Source organism: Panthera tigris, chromosome B2 (assembly GCF_018350195.1).
Source record: "Panthera tigris isolate Pti1 chromosome B2, P.tigris_Pti1_mat1.1, whole genome shotgun sequence".
Classification (NCBI taxonomy): Eukaryota; Metazoa; Chordata; class Mammalia; order Carnivora; family Felidae; genus Panthera; species Panthera tigris.
In genome coordinates, this window is record NC_056664.1 from 38,127,271 (window position 1) to 38,146,084 (window position 18,814).

General features: G+C 43.1%; 1 protein-coding gene across 6 annotated transcripts in view; it reads left to right on the plus strand.

Moving 5' to 3' along the window:
- DAAM2 (dishevelled associated activator of morphogenesis 2) overlaps nt 1–18,814 on the plus strand; it is a 118,733-nt gene that overhangs the window by 95,689 nt on the left and 4,230 nt on the right. For 5 of the 6 annotated variants that reach the window (XM_042986279.1, XM_042986280.1, XM_042986278.1 and 2 more), the window contains exons 16-24: nt 1,318–1,341; nt 2,345–2,451; nt 3,624–3,708; nt 5,520–5,626; nt 5,742–5,830; nt 15,773–15,941; nt 16,119–16,226; nt 17,183–17,243; nt 18,425–18,556. In XM_042986279.1, coding sequence (XP_042842213.1) covers nt 1,318–1,341; nt 2,345–2,451; nt 3,624–3,708; nt 5,520–5,626; nt 5,742–5,830; nt 15,773–15,941; nt 16,119–16,226; nt 17,183–17,243; nt 18,425–18,556 — 882 coding nt within the window. The remainder of the gene's footprint in view (nt 1–1,317; nt 1,342–2,344; nt 2,452–3,623; nt 3,709–5,519; nt 5,627–5,741; nt 5,831–15,772; nt 15,942–16,118; nt 16,227–17,182; nt 17,244–18,424; nt 18,557–18,814) is intronic. The other variant, XM_007085227.3, reaches the window with a different exon arrangement.

Below are 18,814 nucleotides of genomic sequence, written 5' to 3' on the forward strand. Positions count from 1 at the left end.
TAGCCAAAGGGATGGAGTAGGGGTGGGGCTCTGGCCTTGACTTGGGGTTCTGGAAAAACCAGATAGTTGTTATTTAATTTAAATGTAAGTGCTCAAGGCATCTGATTCTTTACCCTAATTCCAGGCAGAATTTTTAGCCCCTGCCCATATCAGGCTGGCATGGCCTCAGGCAGCAGCTGTGGCTTAGCAGGAGGGGGAAGGGGTTCTTCTGAGCACTTGTGGATTGGTGCTCCTGAGTGGAACAGAGGGAGCATGTGCAAGGGGTGTATCAGGCATGGTCAATCACACAACTCCCCCTAATTGGAGAGTCTTCCTGGTGTCCAGGATTCCATCCTGGCCCATCCGGTTTCCAGGGCCCCTGAGGTCAGGCTAGGATGGGGACCAGTGGGGAGAGAGAGACTATGGGAATTAGAAACAACCTGCATCTGGGGCTTCCCAGTTTGGTGACTGGAGAAGAGTTGTCTTCTGTTTCTTCTCTGAGTCCCCTATTTCAGGACTGACCTCACCCAGAGGTTGCCCAGACTTGGGGTGAATTGTCACTTGGTGGTTGCCCAGACTTGGGGTCAATTCACAGCAGCAGAGCTGGAGAGATCCCAGAGGATGCATGGCCCTGGTCCCTAGTGGCCTCCTTTCCCTGTCTTGGGGTCCAGGATGCATGGGCTTGTTGGGGAAGGAGGTCCTATGAGCTGTGGGGTCTTCCCTCTGTGTCTTATGCAGGTCCTGAATTAGTGACTTAAACTCCATCAGGGTCAGTAAGGGAGAACCGGGTGTGGGCCGTGTCCCCTTAGCTCCCTTAGAGATCAAAAGACAGACAAAGGGCAAGAGGCAAAATTCAGGGACACCTGCTTTCTTCTGCCTCAATGAATGCAACTTTCACATGTTTCTGGCCCCTTCTGGTTGTATGTCCTCTCCTGTTTAGAAAGATGAAGTCATCCAGCAGTGGAGGAATGCTTTCTGCCCTCTGGGCAATGTCCCAGCAGAGGAGAGGAAAAAATAGCAGCCAAGGCCTGGGTTGGGGAGCTTGGGAGCCTGGCCTGCCCCAACTAGGGAGTGGTGGTCCCACTGGGCCCAGGGCAGGCAGGAGACCTGCTCCCCACTTTGTGGCTTCTCTGTGAGTGCATGTCTGCTAGAATCACCTCCTGTCCACAGCTATTTGCCAGTCTCTATCTCCAGCCATATGGGTCGCCTTGGGAGTGGGAGGACAGAGTGGATACTGAGGGGTTCCCATGTCTCTCCTACTGTCCCTGGGTCCCTGAACCTCTTGGCTAACATTGTGCATGTTTAATTCTCTGTTGGCTGTGGCTGCTACCTGCCTAGGAGCTGATAACTAATCCTCAGCAGGTGAGTCACTCTTGGGGCTCTGGACACTCTAACTTCTAACCACTGTCCTGGGCTGCTGGCCTGTACTGGCCCAAACAGAGGGCTTATTCATTCTACCTTCTACCTTTATTACCCATCCCAACAGGGAAACATGGGAAAGGGCCCCCAAAGAGAAAGCAGAAATGTAGGGGAGGGAAATAATTCAAGCAGACTGCTACCAGCAATGGAGGTGAATGTCTACTGTAGTAAGGAGAAAACTTCCAGGTCTGTTGTATCACCCACCTGGCCCAAGGCGAGGCTATTTTGAAGACTGCACAGGCTGGGCACTGTACAATCCCAAAGCCACAATTCACAAAGATAAAGATGTGAGTGGGGGCCCTTGGAATTATACAACATGAAGCATGTGCTTGGAACAACCTCCCAGAATAAGAACTAGTTTCCTGTCTACCTCACCAAGGGCCCAAGAGAAGGAAGGGAATCTGTTTTGGGGGGAGTCTGCCTGCTGGAACTCCAGTGAAGAGAATTCTTCATGGGATTCTGCCTCAGTTTCCCCACCTCTGAACTCAAAACATCCTCTACTCTGGGCACACTGGGCTGTGCTTGAAGTCTTCAGGAGTCTAGGAACTGTGGCCTGATGGGAACTTGGAACCAGCTTCTCATCATAAGCTTGGGGAAACTGTCTGGGTGGGGTGGTAGAGTAGGGCTGATTCTCTGCGATGCTGTGGATCATATCACATTGCCCAAAGCCATAGGGGTCCGTCTGGGCTCTAGTTTGCCAGAGAGTGCAATCTCTAAAAAGGAGGGGGGTCTTCATTGCCCCCAACCCATTCTAACCCATGGTAAAGTCCCAGTCTACTTGATTATTAACTACCCTTGTCTCTCTCTCCTTTTTCTTTCCCTGTTTTTCTTCCCTTCACACCAGGAGTATCCCCTGGTTGGTGTGGGAGTGGTTCCCGGGGGTGGGCAAGGCAAGGATTGGGGAACATACATACCTCAACCTTTCTACTTGGCTTGTCGGTTTCAGAAAGAGCTGGGCTCCACAGAGGACATCTACCTGGCCTCCCGCAAGGTCAAAGAGTTGTCGGTCATTGACGGCCGGCGGGCACAGAACTGCATCATCCTTCTCTCTAAGTATGTGCTTGCATAGCCTGTTCAGCCCTTGGTGGGAGGGATGAGACCCCAGGAGGCAGGACCTTGAGAGGGCTAGAGCAAAAGCCGACAGTGGAACTGAATGCCTGGGGGACAGGAGCGACAGAGGAATGGTGTGACAGCAGTCTCTGCGCTCCCCTTGCCCCCCGCAGTCCCCTGGGAATGGTAGGGGACCACTGATCTAGAACCCTTCCTGGGAGGGTTCTAGGGAGCCTTTGGGAGCTCATGTTCTGCAGCAGTGTGGGGCTCTGAAGACAGGAAACTGTCCCTGGTCAGCATCTGGCAGCAGAGTTGCTCTAAGCCCATGGAGGGCCCCGCTAGGCTTAGGCCACAGAGCAGCATGATCTCAGCCCCCAAGCATTTCCCGTGGCTACAGAACAAACAAGGCAGTATCTGCACTAACAGCACAGCTTCTGTGCGGGGCCTCCTGCCTGAGCCAGGGTCAGAGGGCACTGCCTCCCATACTATTCTTAGCCCTGCCCCAGCCATCTCTAGGGCATCCATCCCCCTTTCTTCTCATAGACCCCAGGCCTCAGTTTCTCCCTCTTGATGGTGGAGGAGAGTTCTCTATCCCCAGGATTCCCAATGGTATGCATCTGGAAGGATAGGGAAGGGCTGTGTGTGTGTGTGTGTGTGTGTGTGTAGGGGGGTGGCTTGTCCCTCACCCAGACAGCAAGACGTATGGGAGCAGCTGTGTGGGAGCTGAGGCGCTGTCAGAAGACTGAGGGCTCTTCTGTCTTCCGACACTGAAGGAAGCAGCAAACAGCCCCCTTTGTGGCCTGCTGATATTCCCATCCTCCCATGGAGATGCACTAGATATTTTAGGAAGGAGAAGGATCAGAAACCTTTTTTTCCTGTCTCTCTGTCTACACTAAAGATGGCCCTTTTACTCCCAAATGTCCCTATCACTTATGACAGACACTGAAGCAAGACTCAAGTCTATGCTTTGACTAAAACATATCATTATTGAGTTTATAGAGTGAACCATATCAGTTTAGTTAGAGAAGGCTTTGCAAAGGTGGTAAAGAGGGAGCACTGTGGAATATACTCCCATGTTGACATGAGGGAGAGAGAGCAGGAGAGGAGAAGGGCTGGGGTCTGCCCTGAGCAGAGGGGCCCGGCCAGGCTTCTCAAGGGGCAGGGTTTCCCTTCAGGCTGAAGCTTTCTAACGAAGAGATCCGGCAGGCCATCTTGAAGATGGATGAGCAGGAGGACCTCGCAAAGGACATGCTGGAGCAGGTGAGGCCTCTAGTGGGGAGGGGATGGGAGCTGAAACTAGGGGGCAGCTGCACCCCTTCCTGACAGCCCCCAGAGAGGCCAAGACTTTTAGTTAAAGGGGAAATCATGCTGGAGGATGGAAGACTGGGGGGAGGTTTATAGACACTCCCTAGACCAGCCTTTCTGAGGGGAGGCCAGGAAAGGCAGCATCTTTTCTAGCGGATTGAGGCCCTGAAAGGAGATATGAGGTATGATCCCCCCTGGGCCCAAGACAAAGTCAGAGTGACCTATAGTCATATCTTCCCCAAATCTCTTCTACCTCAATTTATTGGGTCCTTCAAAAGAAACCTAGAAAGCACCAAACAAAACCACCATCACTTGGACCTCATTAGAATGAAGAACTCTGTTCATCAAAAGGCACCATTGCTAGAGGGAAAAGACAAGCCAGACCTTAGAAGACATTTGCTTTATGGACATCTAGCAAAGATCTCATATTCAGAATAAAGAACTCTACTGATCAGTGAGAAAATGACAAATAGCTCCACTTGAAAATGAGCAGAAGACTTGAACAGGTACTTCAATGAAAGAGAATTTCCGAGTGGCTCAACAGTTGTAGGCAACCAAGAAATACAGTAAACCACAGTGAGGCAGCACCACACCCCCCTACTGGAATAGCTAAAATTGAAAAGATACTGACAATGCCAAATGTTGACAAGGATGTGAAGCGACTGGGATTCCCACTGGCTACAATAATTTGGGGAACAATTTGGCAGTCCACGCAAAGGCTAAATCTATCCTACTGCCCAGCAATCCTGTGGCTAGATGCAGAGAAATGAATGCAAACATTGACTCTACGAGATCGATGCAAGAATATTTATAACACTTTTTTTTTTTATTTTTTTTAACGTTTATTTATTTTTGAGACAGAGAGAGACAGAGCATGAACGGGGGAGGGTCAGAGAGAGAGGGAGACACAGAATCTGAAACAGGCTCCAGGCTCTGAGCAGTCAGCACAGAGCCTGACATGGGGCTCGAACTCACAGACAGTGAGATCGTGACCTGAGCCGAAGTCAGATGCTTAACCGACTGAGCCACCCAGGTGCCCCTATAACACTTTTATTCATGAAACCCCCAAGCTGTCTGCAATCCAACTGTCCATCAATGAGAAATTGCATAAATATACTGTGGTATATTCCTACAATAGAATACTGTTCAACACGTATAAAAAGCAAACTACCAATACTTACAGCATGGATGAGTCTCAGACATTGTGTTATGCAAATGAAGCCAGACACCAAAGAAAACACATAGCATGAGTCCATTTATACGAAGTTCAAGACTAGGTAAATGTAATCGAAGGTGATAGAATTCAGCTGAGAGGCTATAAGGTGGAGGTGTGGCTTACTGAAGTGATACGAAAGAACTTTCTGGGGGATGGAAATCTTCTGTCTCTTAATCTAGATGGGAGTTCAGTGGGTGGTTTTGTCAAAATTCATTGAACTGAACATTTAAGATAGATGCATTTTATGTAAATTATACCTCAATAAACTTGGGTTTAAAAGAAAAAAAATCATTGAGCTGTGCACTTAAGAATAGTGTACTTTATATAAATTACATCTCAGTTTTAAAAAGTGAAAAAAGAAAAGTCTAGAGCTGGGTGTCCTGTGGTCCCCTGTGGGCAGATGAAGCGTAAACCTACCATATGAAGATGCCTCTCTCTTTTAAGGACCCCTTCCCATCTTGAGCCTGGGCAGTGTATGGGCATCCACGTATAGCACCCTCATATCAGTTTCTCAGCAGTTTCCTGTGTGACCTCCATCTGCTCTTTGCAGCTCCTCAAGTTCATCCCAGAGAAGAGTGACATTGACCTCCTCGAGGAGCACAAGCATGAGATCGAGCGGATGGCCCGGGCTGACCGCTTCCTCTATGAAATGAGCAGGTCAGGGCAATGGGCATGGAGGGGGGGCGCTGGGGGTGCACAGGCAAAAGAGGGTCTGGATCTAGCTCCTGGAGCTGGAGGGGCTGCCTCACGATGTGGCTCGCCCCATCCACAGGATCGACCACTACCAGCAGCGACTACAGGCCCTGTTCTTCAAAAAGAAGTTCCAGGAGCGTCTGGCTGAGGCCAAACCCAAAGTGGAAGGTATGTTTGAGGGCATAGGGAGGCCTAGAGTGGAGAAGCATCTGGGAGGGCCAATGGGCAGGAATCCGTGAACTGGGACTGAGGAAAACTTTCTCATTTTCAATCTGCCCCTTCCCCCCACCAAAAAAACCCAAAGCCAAGGACAAAACTTAAAACTACGGTTACTGTAAATATATGCACTTGTGTATATTAGCACATGTGCCAGACATGTGACACATTTCCTGTGCCTTAGCCTGCAAACTCTCCAAGGTGAGGGATCTGTTGATATCTGTGCCAGCTGGGCCAGAAATGCTGACCAGATGATAATAGCAAGCACCTAGAACAGGGCCTGGCATGTATTGAGCTCATCAGTCTTTACCCTCCTCGAGAGCTACTAGGTTCATAGAAGACCTCTGGCACATTATTTTAAGCGTGCCCTGTTCAGAAAAGTAGGAAACTGGTTGGGTAATCCTTGGAGGCATCTAGTTTTCTACGTTAGAGAATCCCCCCTACACAGGCCTTTTCCAGATGGGCACTTTGTAATTCAATGGGAACCATGTAGCAAGCACCGCATGAAACATTCCTCGTGGATGGCTTCATTGGTCCTCACAATCACTATGGGTGCATCCATTCTCTCATGTCTAAAATGGGGACATGCTGCCTGAGGCCATGTTACCTGTGAGTGGTGGAGCCAGGATTGGAACACAGATGTTCTTCAGAATTCATCTTCACTCTTGTTGGGTAGTACTTCACAGACAATGGCAGAGGATTGGGGCGGGGCGGGGGGGACAGGGAGGGGCAGAGAGTTTGGGGAAAAAGTCAGGATGGCCCATGCAGACCCACCAGTGGAGAAGCAGGTGAGGCTGTGAGGCCTACCTGGGGGAAGGACAGGACAGCAGAGTGGAACAGGAGAGCCTGAGTCCAGGATGCTGGGGGGGGGGGGGGGTGGGACGGGCAGGCTGGGGCAGAGCAGAGAGAGCATGGGCCCCCTCTGCTGGACACCAAGGCTGGCAAGCATTCCCCTGATGATGCCGAGTCCAGAGAATGGCCTTTCCTGGAGCTGCGTCAGGAATGTTTGGGGGTGGGGGTAGGTGGGTGTGACAGAGCTAGAGGCATAGACCTTCTGCAATCTGCCCCCTACCATACACACACACACGTGTGCATTCACACACACAAGAGAACTGCAGGCTGGCTGTAATCATAAATAATCATTCTGAGGGAGAAGGATTGAGATCAGCAGTGATTCTGTAGGTCTAAGGTCTGGCAGTCCCTCCTGCCCTGGTGATGAGTAAATCCTCACCTTCAGACTGCCTTCTTTGTCCTGCTGCAGACTGCCTTTGGGGCATGAGGCACAGATAAGGGAATCAGTCCAAGACCTATGCTCAACCATTTGTGTGTCTTGGGTCAGTGGCGCAAATGTGAGCAATTACCGTTTGGACTTGTGGAACCAGAGTAATTTAGCCGCTGGGTAGGGTTAATCTCAGATAATCTCAGAGCCCACTCCTAAGAGTTAGTCACTGAATGCTCAGGAGAGTCTCCCTTTAATATTAAGCCAAGCTGAGTAAGACATGTTTTGGATGGCAAAACCTGCTGGCAAAGGTAATAATAATCGCTCTGCGATAGCAATGGCTGCTATTCTAGAATGGTCTGGAGGTCTCTTCCCTGAGAGTTGGGAAGAGGTGGCTGAAGTTGTAGCTTACAGAATCAGGTCAGTGGCTTCACTAGGAGTGGAGACAAGAGGATTGTGCAGGAGTTGGGATTCATATTTTTCCTTCCAGTTCTAGGAAGTATTCCTGGAAAAGCTAAGATTTGGCCAATCCCAGCTGGTGATGAGCTATTGACACCCTACCCACCACTTCCCAACAAGGCCTCTGGGTCAATTTGCCAAAAGCCAATTCACCAAATTTGACAGATTTACCAATTCTTCTATGAATATATTCATGAAACATACTTTTCTTGAATGTATTCTTATGAATATGTTCATTGCTGAATATACCAAAGTTACCGATTCTCATTTTGAATACATTTACTGAATATAGTCAAGATGAATATGGTTTCAAATGTAAACATTCTTATGAATATAGTCAAGAATATATTATTCTTATGAATATATCTAAAATGTCTGCATTGCAATGGATGTTTCCTCATTTACACTGATTTTCTTTGAACTCTTGTCAATTTCTGTTTTGCCAACATTTTAGCATTTTTAGAATTCCTTTGCAAATTTCTCAAATAGTGTATCAGCCCTAGGAAAACTATCCCAACCAATATAAATTGCTAAAAACTTTTATAAGTAGTTTTTTAAAGTAAACTTTTTATTCAAATATGGATACAGAAAAGTACACAAATCATAAGAGTCTGACTTGATGAATTATCATAAAATGAAGTAACCTGTGAAATCAACATCCATGTTGAGAAATGGAATGTTGCCAGCTCCAAACAGCCCTCCCTCATGTCGCCCTCCCAAACATTACCCCCTGCAACCATTACGCTGTCTTTTCTAAAGGTTTTATCTTTCTTAACTTTAGGTGGATGATATAATATAATGTGAATAATTTTATGCTGGTCTCTTTTGCTCAGCATTGTGGTTGTAAGTTACTCTGTTGTTACATGTAGCAGTGAGTTATTCATTTTCAGTGCTGCATTTTATTCCATTGTATGAATATCATAATTTGTTTAACCAATCTATTTGTTAAGAATTAAAAAAAAAAACAACTAGAAACCACTCTAATATCCATCAAGAGTAATGCTGCTATTAGGTCATAGAATATGAACATGTTCAAAGGTAGAAGCTACTGACAAACCTTAGTATTCACTTTTATAGCTTTTTTTTCAATTTAAAGTTATACTTTTGTTGCTAATTTCATGATGTGTGTGAACATAAAGTATAGTTGACACACGTTACATTAGTTTCAGATGTACAATAGAGGTTGGACAAGTGTAGCTACACTGTGTAATGCTATTATACCATTGGCTATATACACTATGCTGTACATTTTATCTCCACGATTTATTCCATTACAGGAAGACTGTATCTACCATTTCCCTTCACCCACTTTGCCTAACCCCTTACCCTTCTCCCTTCTGGCAGCCATCAGTTCTCTGTATTTATGGGTCTGTGTCTGGTTTTTGTGTATTTTTTAGATTCTACATATAAGTAAAATCACATGGTATTTGTCTTTCTCTAACTTATTTCACTTAGCATAATACCTTTAGGTCCATCCATGTTGTCACAAATGCTAAGATCTCATTCTTTTTTATGGCTGAATAATATTCCATTGTGTGTATCTTCCTTCTTTGTTGGTGTTTTGAGAATTTCCCCAGCTTTATTGAGGTATGATTAACAAAAATTGTATATATTTAAGGTGTACAAGTGTATATACTTAAGATTCACAATTGTATATATTTTTATTTTTTAAATTCCAGTATAATTAACATACAGTATTATATTAAGTTTTAGGTGTACAATATAGGGATTCAATTCTATAATTATGTACATTCATAATGCTCATTATAATAAATATACTATTAATCCCCTTCACCTATTTCACCCATTCCCCCCCCCCCACCTTTTGTTCTTTATATTTAAGAGGGTTTTTTTTTTTTTTTTTTGGTCTCTTTTTTTCCTTTGTTGTATGGTACTGACACATAAACAGACACGTAGATCAATGGAACAGAATAGAGAGCCCAGAAATAAATCTATACTTGTATGGTCAATTAACCTACACAAGGGGGCAAGATTATACAATGGGGAAAAGATAATCTCTTCAAAAATGGTGCTGGAAAAACTGGACAGCTACATGCAAAAGAATGAAACTTAGCCACTTTCTTACACCATACACAAAAATAAACTCAAAATATATTAAAGACTTAAATGTTAAACCTGACACCATAAAAGTCCTAGAAGAAAACTGAGGGAGTAATGTCTTTGACATCAATCTTAGCAACATTTTTCTGCATAGATCTCCTTGGACAAGGGGATCAAAAGCAAAAATAAACCTTGGGACTACACCAAAATAAAAAGCTTTTGCACAACCATATCTTCTTTATCCATTCATCCATCAGTGGAAACAGGTTGCTTCCATATCTTGGCCGTTGTAAATAACGTTGCAGTAAACATAGGGGTGCAGATATCTTTTTGAATTCATGTTTCATTTTCTTTGGGTAAATACACAGCAGTGGAATTATTGGATCATGTGTTTCTATTTTTAGTTTTTGAAGGACCTCCATACTGTTTTTCGCAGTGGCTGCACCAATTTCCATTCTACCAACAGTGCACAAGAGTTCCTTTTTTTTTTTTTTTTCCAGCTCCTCGTCAACACTGCTATCTCTTGTGTTTTTGATTCTACCCACTCTGAGAGGTGTGAGGTTATCCCTCACTGTGGTTTTGATTTGCATTTCCCTGATGATCAGTGATGTTAAGCATGTTTTTCATGTGTCTGCTGGCTATCTGTATGTCTTCTTTGGAAAAATGTCTAGTCAGCTCCTCTGCCCATTTTTAAATTGGATTGTTTGGGTTTTATTGGTGTTGAGTTATATAAGTTCTTTATGTATTCTGGATATTAACCCCTTATCAGATCGTTTGCAAATATCTTCTCCCATTCAGTAGGTTGCCCAGTTGTTTTATTGGTTTCTTTTGCTGTGCAAAAGCTTTTTATTTTGGTGTTGTCCCAGTAGTTTATTTTTGCTTTTGTTTCCCTGGCCTGAGGAGATATATGTAGAGAAAAATGTTGCTAAGGTCAGTGTCAAAGAGATTACTGCCCATGTTTTCTTCTAGGAGTTTTATGGTTTCAGGTCTCATATTTAGGTCTTTAATCCATTTTGAGTTTATTTTTGTGTATGGTGTAAGGAAGTCATCCAGCTTTTCCAGAACCATTTATTGAAGAAACTTTCTTCTCCCCATTGTAAATTCTTGCCTCCTTTGTCATTGATTAATTGACTATATAATGGTCATCTATTAATGGCATCTATAATGGCCATCTATAAACTATGTGCCAGTACCATTGATTACTACAGTTTTAGAGTATATTTTGAAATCTGGGGATCTGATATTTCCATCTATGTTCTTCTCAAGATTGTTTTGGCTATTTGGGGTCTTTTGTGGTTCCATTCAAATTTTAGGGTTATTCATTCTAGTTCTGTGAAAAATGCTGATGGTATTTTCATAGGGGCAATCTGTATATTGCTTTGGGTAGTATGGAAATTTTAATAATTTTAATTCTTCTAATCCTTGAGTGTGGAATATCTTCCCATTGATTTTATTTTCAGTTTCTTTCATCAGTGTTTTATAATTTTCAGAGTTTATTAAGTTTATTCCTCGGTATTTTATTCTTTTTGGTACAATTATAAATGGACTTATTTTCTTAATTTCTCTTTCTGCTTCATTGTTAGTGTATAGAAAAGCAACCAACTTCTGTGTATTTTGTATCCTGAGCCTTTGCTGAATTCATTTACTCTAATAGAATTTTATTGTAGTCTTTAGGGTTTCTCTGTATAGTGTCATGTCATCTGCAAGTAGTGACAGTTTAATTTCTTCCTTATCAATTTGGATACCTCTTCTTTCTTGTCTGATTGCAGTGATTAGGACGTCCACTACTATGTTGAATAAAAGTGTTGAGAGTGGACATCCTTGTCTGTTCTTGATCTTAAAGGAAAAACTTTGTTTTTCACCACTGAGTATGATGATAGTTGTGGGGTTTTCATATGATATTTATTGTGTACAGGCATGTTTCCTCTAAATCTACTTGGTTGAGAGTTTTATCAAGAACAGATGTTGAATTTTGTCAAATGCTTTTTCTGCATCTATTGAAATGATCCTATGATTTTTATCCTTGCTGATGTGAGGTATCATGTTGATTTGCAAATATTGAACCATCCTTGCATCCCTGAAATGAATCCCACTTGATTGCATTCAATGATACATTAAAAAAATCATCACAGTTTGCTAATATTTTGTTGAGCAGTTTTGTGTCTATGTTCATCAGGGGTATTGGCCTGTAGGTTTTGGGTTGTTTGTTCTGTAGTGTCTTTGGTTTTGGTATCAGAATAATTCTGTCTTCATAGAATGTATTTGGAAGCTTTCCTCCCTATTCTACTTTATGAAGTAACTTGAGAATAGGTATTAACCCTTTTTTTAAATGGTTAGTAGAATTCACCTGTAAATCTATCTGCTCCTGGGCTTTTGTTTGCTGAGGAGTTTTTGGATTATTTATGCAGTTTTATTAGTAGTAGTTGGTCTGTTTGTATTTTCTATTTCTTTCTGATTCAGTTTTGGAAGATTGTATGTTTCTAGGGATTTATCCATTTATTTTAGGTTGTCCATTTTTGTTGGCACATAGTTTTTCATAGTAGTCTCATATGCCTTCATATTTCTGTAGCGACTGTTGTCTCTTCTCTTTCCTTTCTGATTTTATTCACTTTTGCCTCCTTTTTTTTTTCTTGATGAATATGGCTAAAGGCTTATTGTCTATCTTTTCTAATAACCAGCTCTTGATTTCATTGATTTTTTCCATTGTTTCTTTTAGGCTCGATTTCATTTATTTCTACTCTTTCAATTCCTTCCTTCTATTCACCTTTGGCTTTTTTCCCCCACTAGTTCTTTAGGTATAATGTTAGATTGAGATTTTTCTTATTTCTTGAGGTAGACCTGTATTGCTATAAATTTCCCTCTTTGGACTGCTTTTGCTGAGTCCCAAAGATTTTGGATGATTGTGTTTTCATTTTCACTTGTTTCTATTTTTTTAATGTCATCTCATTTCGTATTGATCTACTGGCTGTTTGGTACATGTTGTTGGCCTCCACACGTTTATGTTTTTTCCAGTTTTTTTCCTTGTGATTGATTTCTAGTTTCATACCATTGTGTTCATAAAAGATGCATGGTATGATTTCAGTCTTCCTGAGTTTGAGACTGTTTTGTGGCCTAACATGTGTTCTATCCTGGAGACTTTTGCACTGTATCATGTGCACTTGTAAAGTGTATTCTGTTGTTTTTGGATAGAATATTCTGTATATATGTCAATATTTATGCTGTATCATTGAAAGACACTGTTTCCTTATTGATTTTCTGCCTCACTTATCTATTCATTGATGTAAGTGGGATGTTAAAGTCCCTTGCTATTATTGTATTACTATCAATTTCTCCCCCTTATGTCTGTTGATATTTGCTATGTGTGTTTAGGTGATCCAGTGTTGGGTACATAGATATTTGCAATGGTTATATCATCTTGTTGGATTGATCCCTTTATCATTATGTAATGCCTTTCTCTCTTGTTGCAGTCTTTGTTTTTTAAGGTCATTTCGTCTAAGTATTGCTACCCTGTTTTTTTTTCCTTCTATTTGCATGGACTATCTTTTTTTTTTTTTTTTATCTTTTCACTTTTAGTCTGTACGTGTCTTAAGGTCTAAAGTGAATCTTTTAAGGTAGCATATAGATGAGCCTTTTTTTTTTTTAAATCCATCATGCCACTCTATGTCTTTTGATTGGAGCATTTAGACCATTAGCATTTAAAGTAATTATTGATAGGTATGTACTTATTGCCATTTTGTTCATTGTTTTCTGGTTGTTTTTGTAGTTCTTCTCTGTTTCTTTCTTCTATTGCTCTCATTCCTTGTGATCGGTGACTTTCTTTAGTGTTATGCTTGGCTTTATCTTTATTTTTTGTGTATCTGTTAAAGGTTTTGGGTTTATAGTTACTATGGGGTTCATATATAACATCCTAAGTGTATGGATTTCTATATTAAATTAATGTTCACTTAAGTTTAAACACATTCTAAAAGAACTTTTTTTGCTCCACCCTCCACATTTTATGCATATAGTGTCATATTTTACATCTTTTAGTCATAAATTTTTTTTTTACTTCTAATTAAAGCCTTTTCTTTTCTACTTAAAGAAGTCCCTTTAACATTTCTTCTAAGAATGGTTTAGTGGTGATGAACTCTTTTACCTTTTGTTTGCCTGGGAAACTCTTATCTCTCCCTCAATCCTGAGTGACAGTCTTGCTGGGTAAAGTATTCTTAGTTGTAGATTTTTTCCTTTCAGCACTTTGAATATATCCTGCCATTCTCTTCTGGCCTGCAAAGTTGCTGCTGAAAAATCATCCGACAGTCTTATGGCGGGGGGTTCCCATGTATGTAATTTTCCTTCTTTCTTGGTGCTTTTAAAATTCTCTATCTTTAATTTTTGACATTTTAGTTATTATATGTTATGGTGTAGACCTCCATGGGTTCATCTTATTTGGAACTCTCTGTGCTTCCTGAACCTGGATGTCTGTTTCCTTCTCCAGATTAGGGAAGTTTTCAACTATTATTTCTTCAAGTAAGTTTTGTACACTCCTTTTCTCTCTTTCTGAGACCCCTATATATGAACATTTGTTCACTTTATGCTATGCGAAAGATCCCTTAACCTGCCCTCATTTAAAAGCTTTTTCTTTTTGCTGTTCAGCTTGGGTGTTTTCCATTACCCCATATTCCAAATTGTTGTTCTGTTCCTCTTCACCTGCTAATATGTTTATTCCCACTAGTGTAGATATATTCTTCAACTCTGATTTTTTTCATATTTTCTCTTTGTTGACGTTCTTACTGAGTACTTCCACTCTTCATTCCAGTCTGGTGAGCAACTTTATGATCATTACCTTAAACGCTTCATCAGGCATATTGCTTATCTCCATTTCATTTGGTTCTTTTTCTGAGTTGTTTTGTTTTGTTTGGAGCATATTCCTCTGTCTCCCCATTTTGCTTGACTTTCAGTCTTTATTTCTATGAATAGGCAGAAAAGATACTTCTCTTAAACTTGAAGGAATGGTCTTATGGTCATTCCTTGTGTAGGCTATGTGTGTCTGGTGACTTTGGCTGGCTGGAGCTGTGGCTGATATGGGCTGAGGATCCCAGGGTGCTCTATACTAGGGTTGCCCTGGTGTGATGGCTAGGCCTGAAGCGGGAGCAGGCCCAGGTGGTGTCCAGGACACAGAAAGTGTCCTGGAAGGAAGCTGAAGTGGGTACAAGCTGGGAGGTCCTGGGGAATCTCCACAGCTTCTTTTTTACAATTACTTATTTTTAACTGCTTTTGAGGATTTCTGCAGACTTTTAGTCAGATGGTTCTCATTTTATCTCCATAGCAGCATCTTTAGGAATGTTCAGTTTGGCATAAGCTGAAGATCATGTGATGGTTTGGTGTTCCTATCACCACACTTAATAATCAAAAAGCATATTCCATAACTAGTAGCCAACATTTCAGTGTAGGATTCGTATCCCAGTTTTGCAGATCTGCCATAAGTGCATAATAGCCGAGGGTGGGCTAGAGCATCCACATTGGAATGAAATACTGAAGTTTTGGTTACTGTTAACCTTAGTTTGTATTTCTAGGAAATGTATCTTTTAAGGAATTGGGGAGAAATTGTTAAAATGCCTAAAAGTTGGAAAAAATTTCAAATGATATGCAACAAGATGTTAAGTAAACTATTAAATCAAAGACACCACCAACTACAAAGCATATAGAACAAAAATATGGGAATATTATTGGTGACATGTTATAATTTGACAAGGATTCCCCCCCACCCCAAAAAAACCTCCAGCATTTCAAAAGAGGCAGAAACAGTCCCATAATATGTAAAATGCTGAAATTTAAAAGTTTAATCACTAAGTTTAAAAAAGTAAAAGTATTATATTCTTTTGTGTATCCATAGAAAGAATATATTACTAATCTTTAAACATATACAAGAAAAGATAGTCTTAAATATATTAAGAGTTAGCACATTCTGAGAATGGGCTATTTGTTGAAGTCACTTTTGGCAAGTTTACCTGCTTCCCTTGGAAGTGGGTAGGTGGGGAGTAGATTAATCTGTTGCGGTATGGGTATAGCCTCTGCCCCTCTGAGAGTTGAAGACTGGACTTTGTGGTGGCATCATCCTGTGGTTCAAGGGGACTGCCCAGTCTCTGCAGGACTCTGACCTGTCCCTCCTCTCCCAGCCATCCTGTTGGCCTCCCGGGAGCTGATCCGCAGCAAGCGTCTAATGCGGATGCTAGAGGTCGTCCTGGCCATTGGCAACTTCATGAACAAAGGGCAGCGTGGGGGTGCCTATGGGTTCCGGGTGGCCAGCCTCAACAAGATTGCAGACACCAAGTCCAGCATTGACAGGTGGGACTCTGTCTGCTTCCTTATCTTCCATCTCACCACTTTGGCCTTTCTCCACCTCCTCCTCCCATTTCCAACCCAAATTCCTTGCCTTTTGTCCCTGACCTCCCCCCCCACCCCCCGGCCCCATCTAGTTTCCTCCTGGCGCTCATTCCTTTACCCCTGATCTTTTATCCACAGAAACATCTCTTTGCTCCATTACCTGATCATGATCCTGGAGAAGCACTTCCCAGACATCCTGAACATGCCCTCAGAGCTACAGCATCTTCCAGAAGCCGCCAAAGTCAAGTGAGGGGCCCTTCCAAGGCTTCTTTCTCCCTGTGATCACAACACTCTTATCTAAATTTCCTTTCATTGCTGCTCTGGGATGACTAGGAATGGGCAGTGTCTCAGGGTCTGCTTTTAGGAGAACCAAATGAAGACTGGCTACTTGCTCTCAAATCCTTATTTCAGAGATGCTCCTAGGAAACACAGTGGGGAAGTGAGCCTGGGATGGGATGAATACCAATAATGGAAGTATTATTAAGCCAGTTACCCCTGGGGCAATTGGAGCTTAATCCCTCCAGAGAAGTCTAGGAGACAGGATAGGATACTTATTCTACTTATCACACCCCAAATGGTAAGGGAGCTAGGATATTTTACCCCATCTCCTGTCAGTCACTGGCTGATAGTCTCTGGGCAGGTCATAACTCTGGCCACATGTATAGGCAGAGGGAGCTCCGGTCCCCAGAGAAAGCACTCACATCATTGGAAGTCAGGATTGTACACTACAAATGGATGGTTCAAGGGGATATGGATGTGGCACCAATGTTATCTGATATAGGCAAGAAGTCAGACCTGAACAGCCATAGACTGACAGGAGCATCTCAACAGAAGCAGCAATGCAGTGAAAAATGACTAATATGCATCAAATGCTTACTGCATGCAAGATACCATGTTAAGAGCTTATAAGTATTAGCTGGTGGTATTAAAAATAATTCAAGCCAGAGGCCATGTGTTGGAAACCTTCTAATTTCAGCATAGCATTTCTGATCTGGAAGGATCTTTACAACATAAGTTTTGACCACTGTTATTTTCTAGAAGCACAGACAGAGCACAGAGGGGAGGTGGTTTGTCAGGGCCACATGTTAGTGGCCAAAGCAGGGCCTGGAGCATGGGTCTATTGATTCCAAAGCCATCATGCTTTGCACTGCTATCTCTCTGACCCATCCTCAGCTCTTCTTCCTTCCTGTGTCTCCCTACAGCCTGGCAGAGTTGGAGAAGGAGGTGGGTAACCTCAGGAGGGGCCTCAGAGCGGTTGAGGTGGTAAGTACATCATCTATGCCTGCCTGGGTTTGAGGGGGTGTTTTCAGAGGCAGATCTGCACCTGCTGCCTGTGTCTGTGCCGGAGGCTGTACCTTGTGCCCGTTCCCAGGCAGGAACTTTGGGACACGAAATGCATCAGAGCCTACTGTCTGGGGGTCTACTGCCTGGGGGGTCCATCATTTGATCAAGTAATAGGCAGCAAAAGAGCTAGCCCTCAGGAAAGGATGACTTAAATTTAGACTCTCAAAGAGGGACATCAGACTAGCCATATCACGCCCAGCATGTCTGTTGGGCAGTGGAGTAGAAAGAACCATAAGTGGGCACTTGCTTAAGTCTGATTCAAGTGGATGTGAAAGAGTATCTGTATCCCTGGGAAGCCAATTAGGGACAGTAGCACATAGTGTGACACCAGGCACAGCTGTCCCCAGAAGTTCCTGCCTTCTGTCTCTTCTCCCTGGGCCAGTAGAGGACGCAGGGCCTGCATTCTTTTCTGGAGACTCAGGTGTCTAATCATCACCATTCATGCTCTGATGGCTTCTCAGATGATATCCTCTGGCCCTAGGCTAGGCTGGCCCCATATGGCAATGTCCCCAGTCCTATGTCTTCCACATTTGGGAACTGGAGACCCTATCTTTACTGGGGGAAGGGGTAGTAGGCAGATAAGGGGAGAATGAGCTTAGAGAATGAGAAAGAACTTTTCATTGCTGCTATGGTGGGGACAGGGGGCGATTTCCAATTCATAGCCCTTGATAGTGCTACTCAAAGCGTGGCCCATAACCAGCAGCATTCACATCAGCTAGGAGATTTAGAAACACATCTCATACTTGAATCTGCACATGCATCATCTGAGAGTCTTGTTAAAATTCAGATTCTGATTCCATAGGTCTAGGGTAGAGCCTGAGAGTCTGCATTTCTTCAAATTTCTCAGGTGATGGTGCTACTAGTTCCAGACCACATTGGGTAGCAAGGATCTAGAGAAACAAAGATGGCAGTAGTGCGTGAGGGAGAACTCTCACAACCTTTGCCACCCTTAGAATTGTGAGACTCAGGGTGTTCCCTCTTCCAAAGGCAGGACCCAGTGGTCCCATGATTGGAAGAAGGATGGGAGATGTGGTGACCCCCACAATTCTTGACTTTTATGCTGGCACTTATCTAACCAGCACTTCACTCTCCCTCTTCAGGAGCTAGAATATCAGAAGCGTCAGGCACGGGAACCAAATGACAAGTTTGTCCCAGTCATGAGTGACTTCATCACGGTCTCCAGCTTTAGTTTCTCAGAGCTGGAAGACCAGCTCAATGAGGCCAGGGACAAGGTAAGTGTGCCCCCAAGTCCCAGTCTGACTCCCACCCCACCCCCACTTCTTACCCATTCCTACCACCCATGGCACAGAAGGGACAAACCCAGAGTCAAGAGTTTTCAGGAAAAATAATTTCCTCACTCCTATAAGAAAAGCAATAGCATCTTTGTTGCAAAGGTGATCCATTCAGCAGGTATGGATACCATCTTGTTTTACATGATTTGTCTCATGACCTACCGAATGGGCTTGTGGAAAGGTCATTAGCCCATCAGA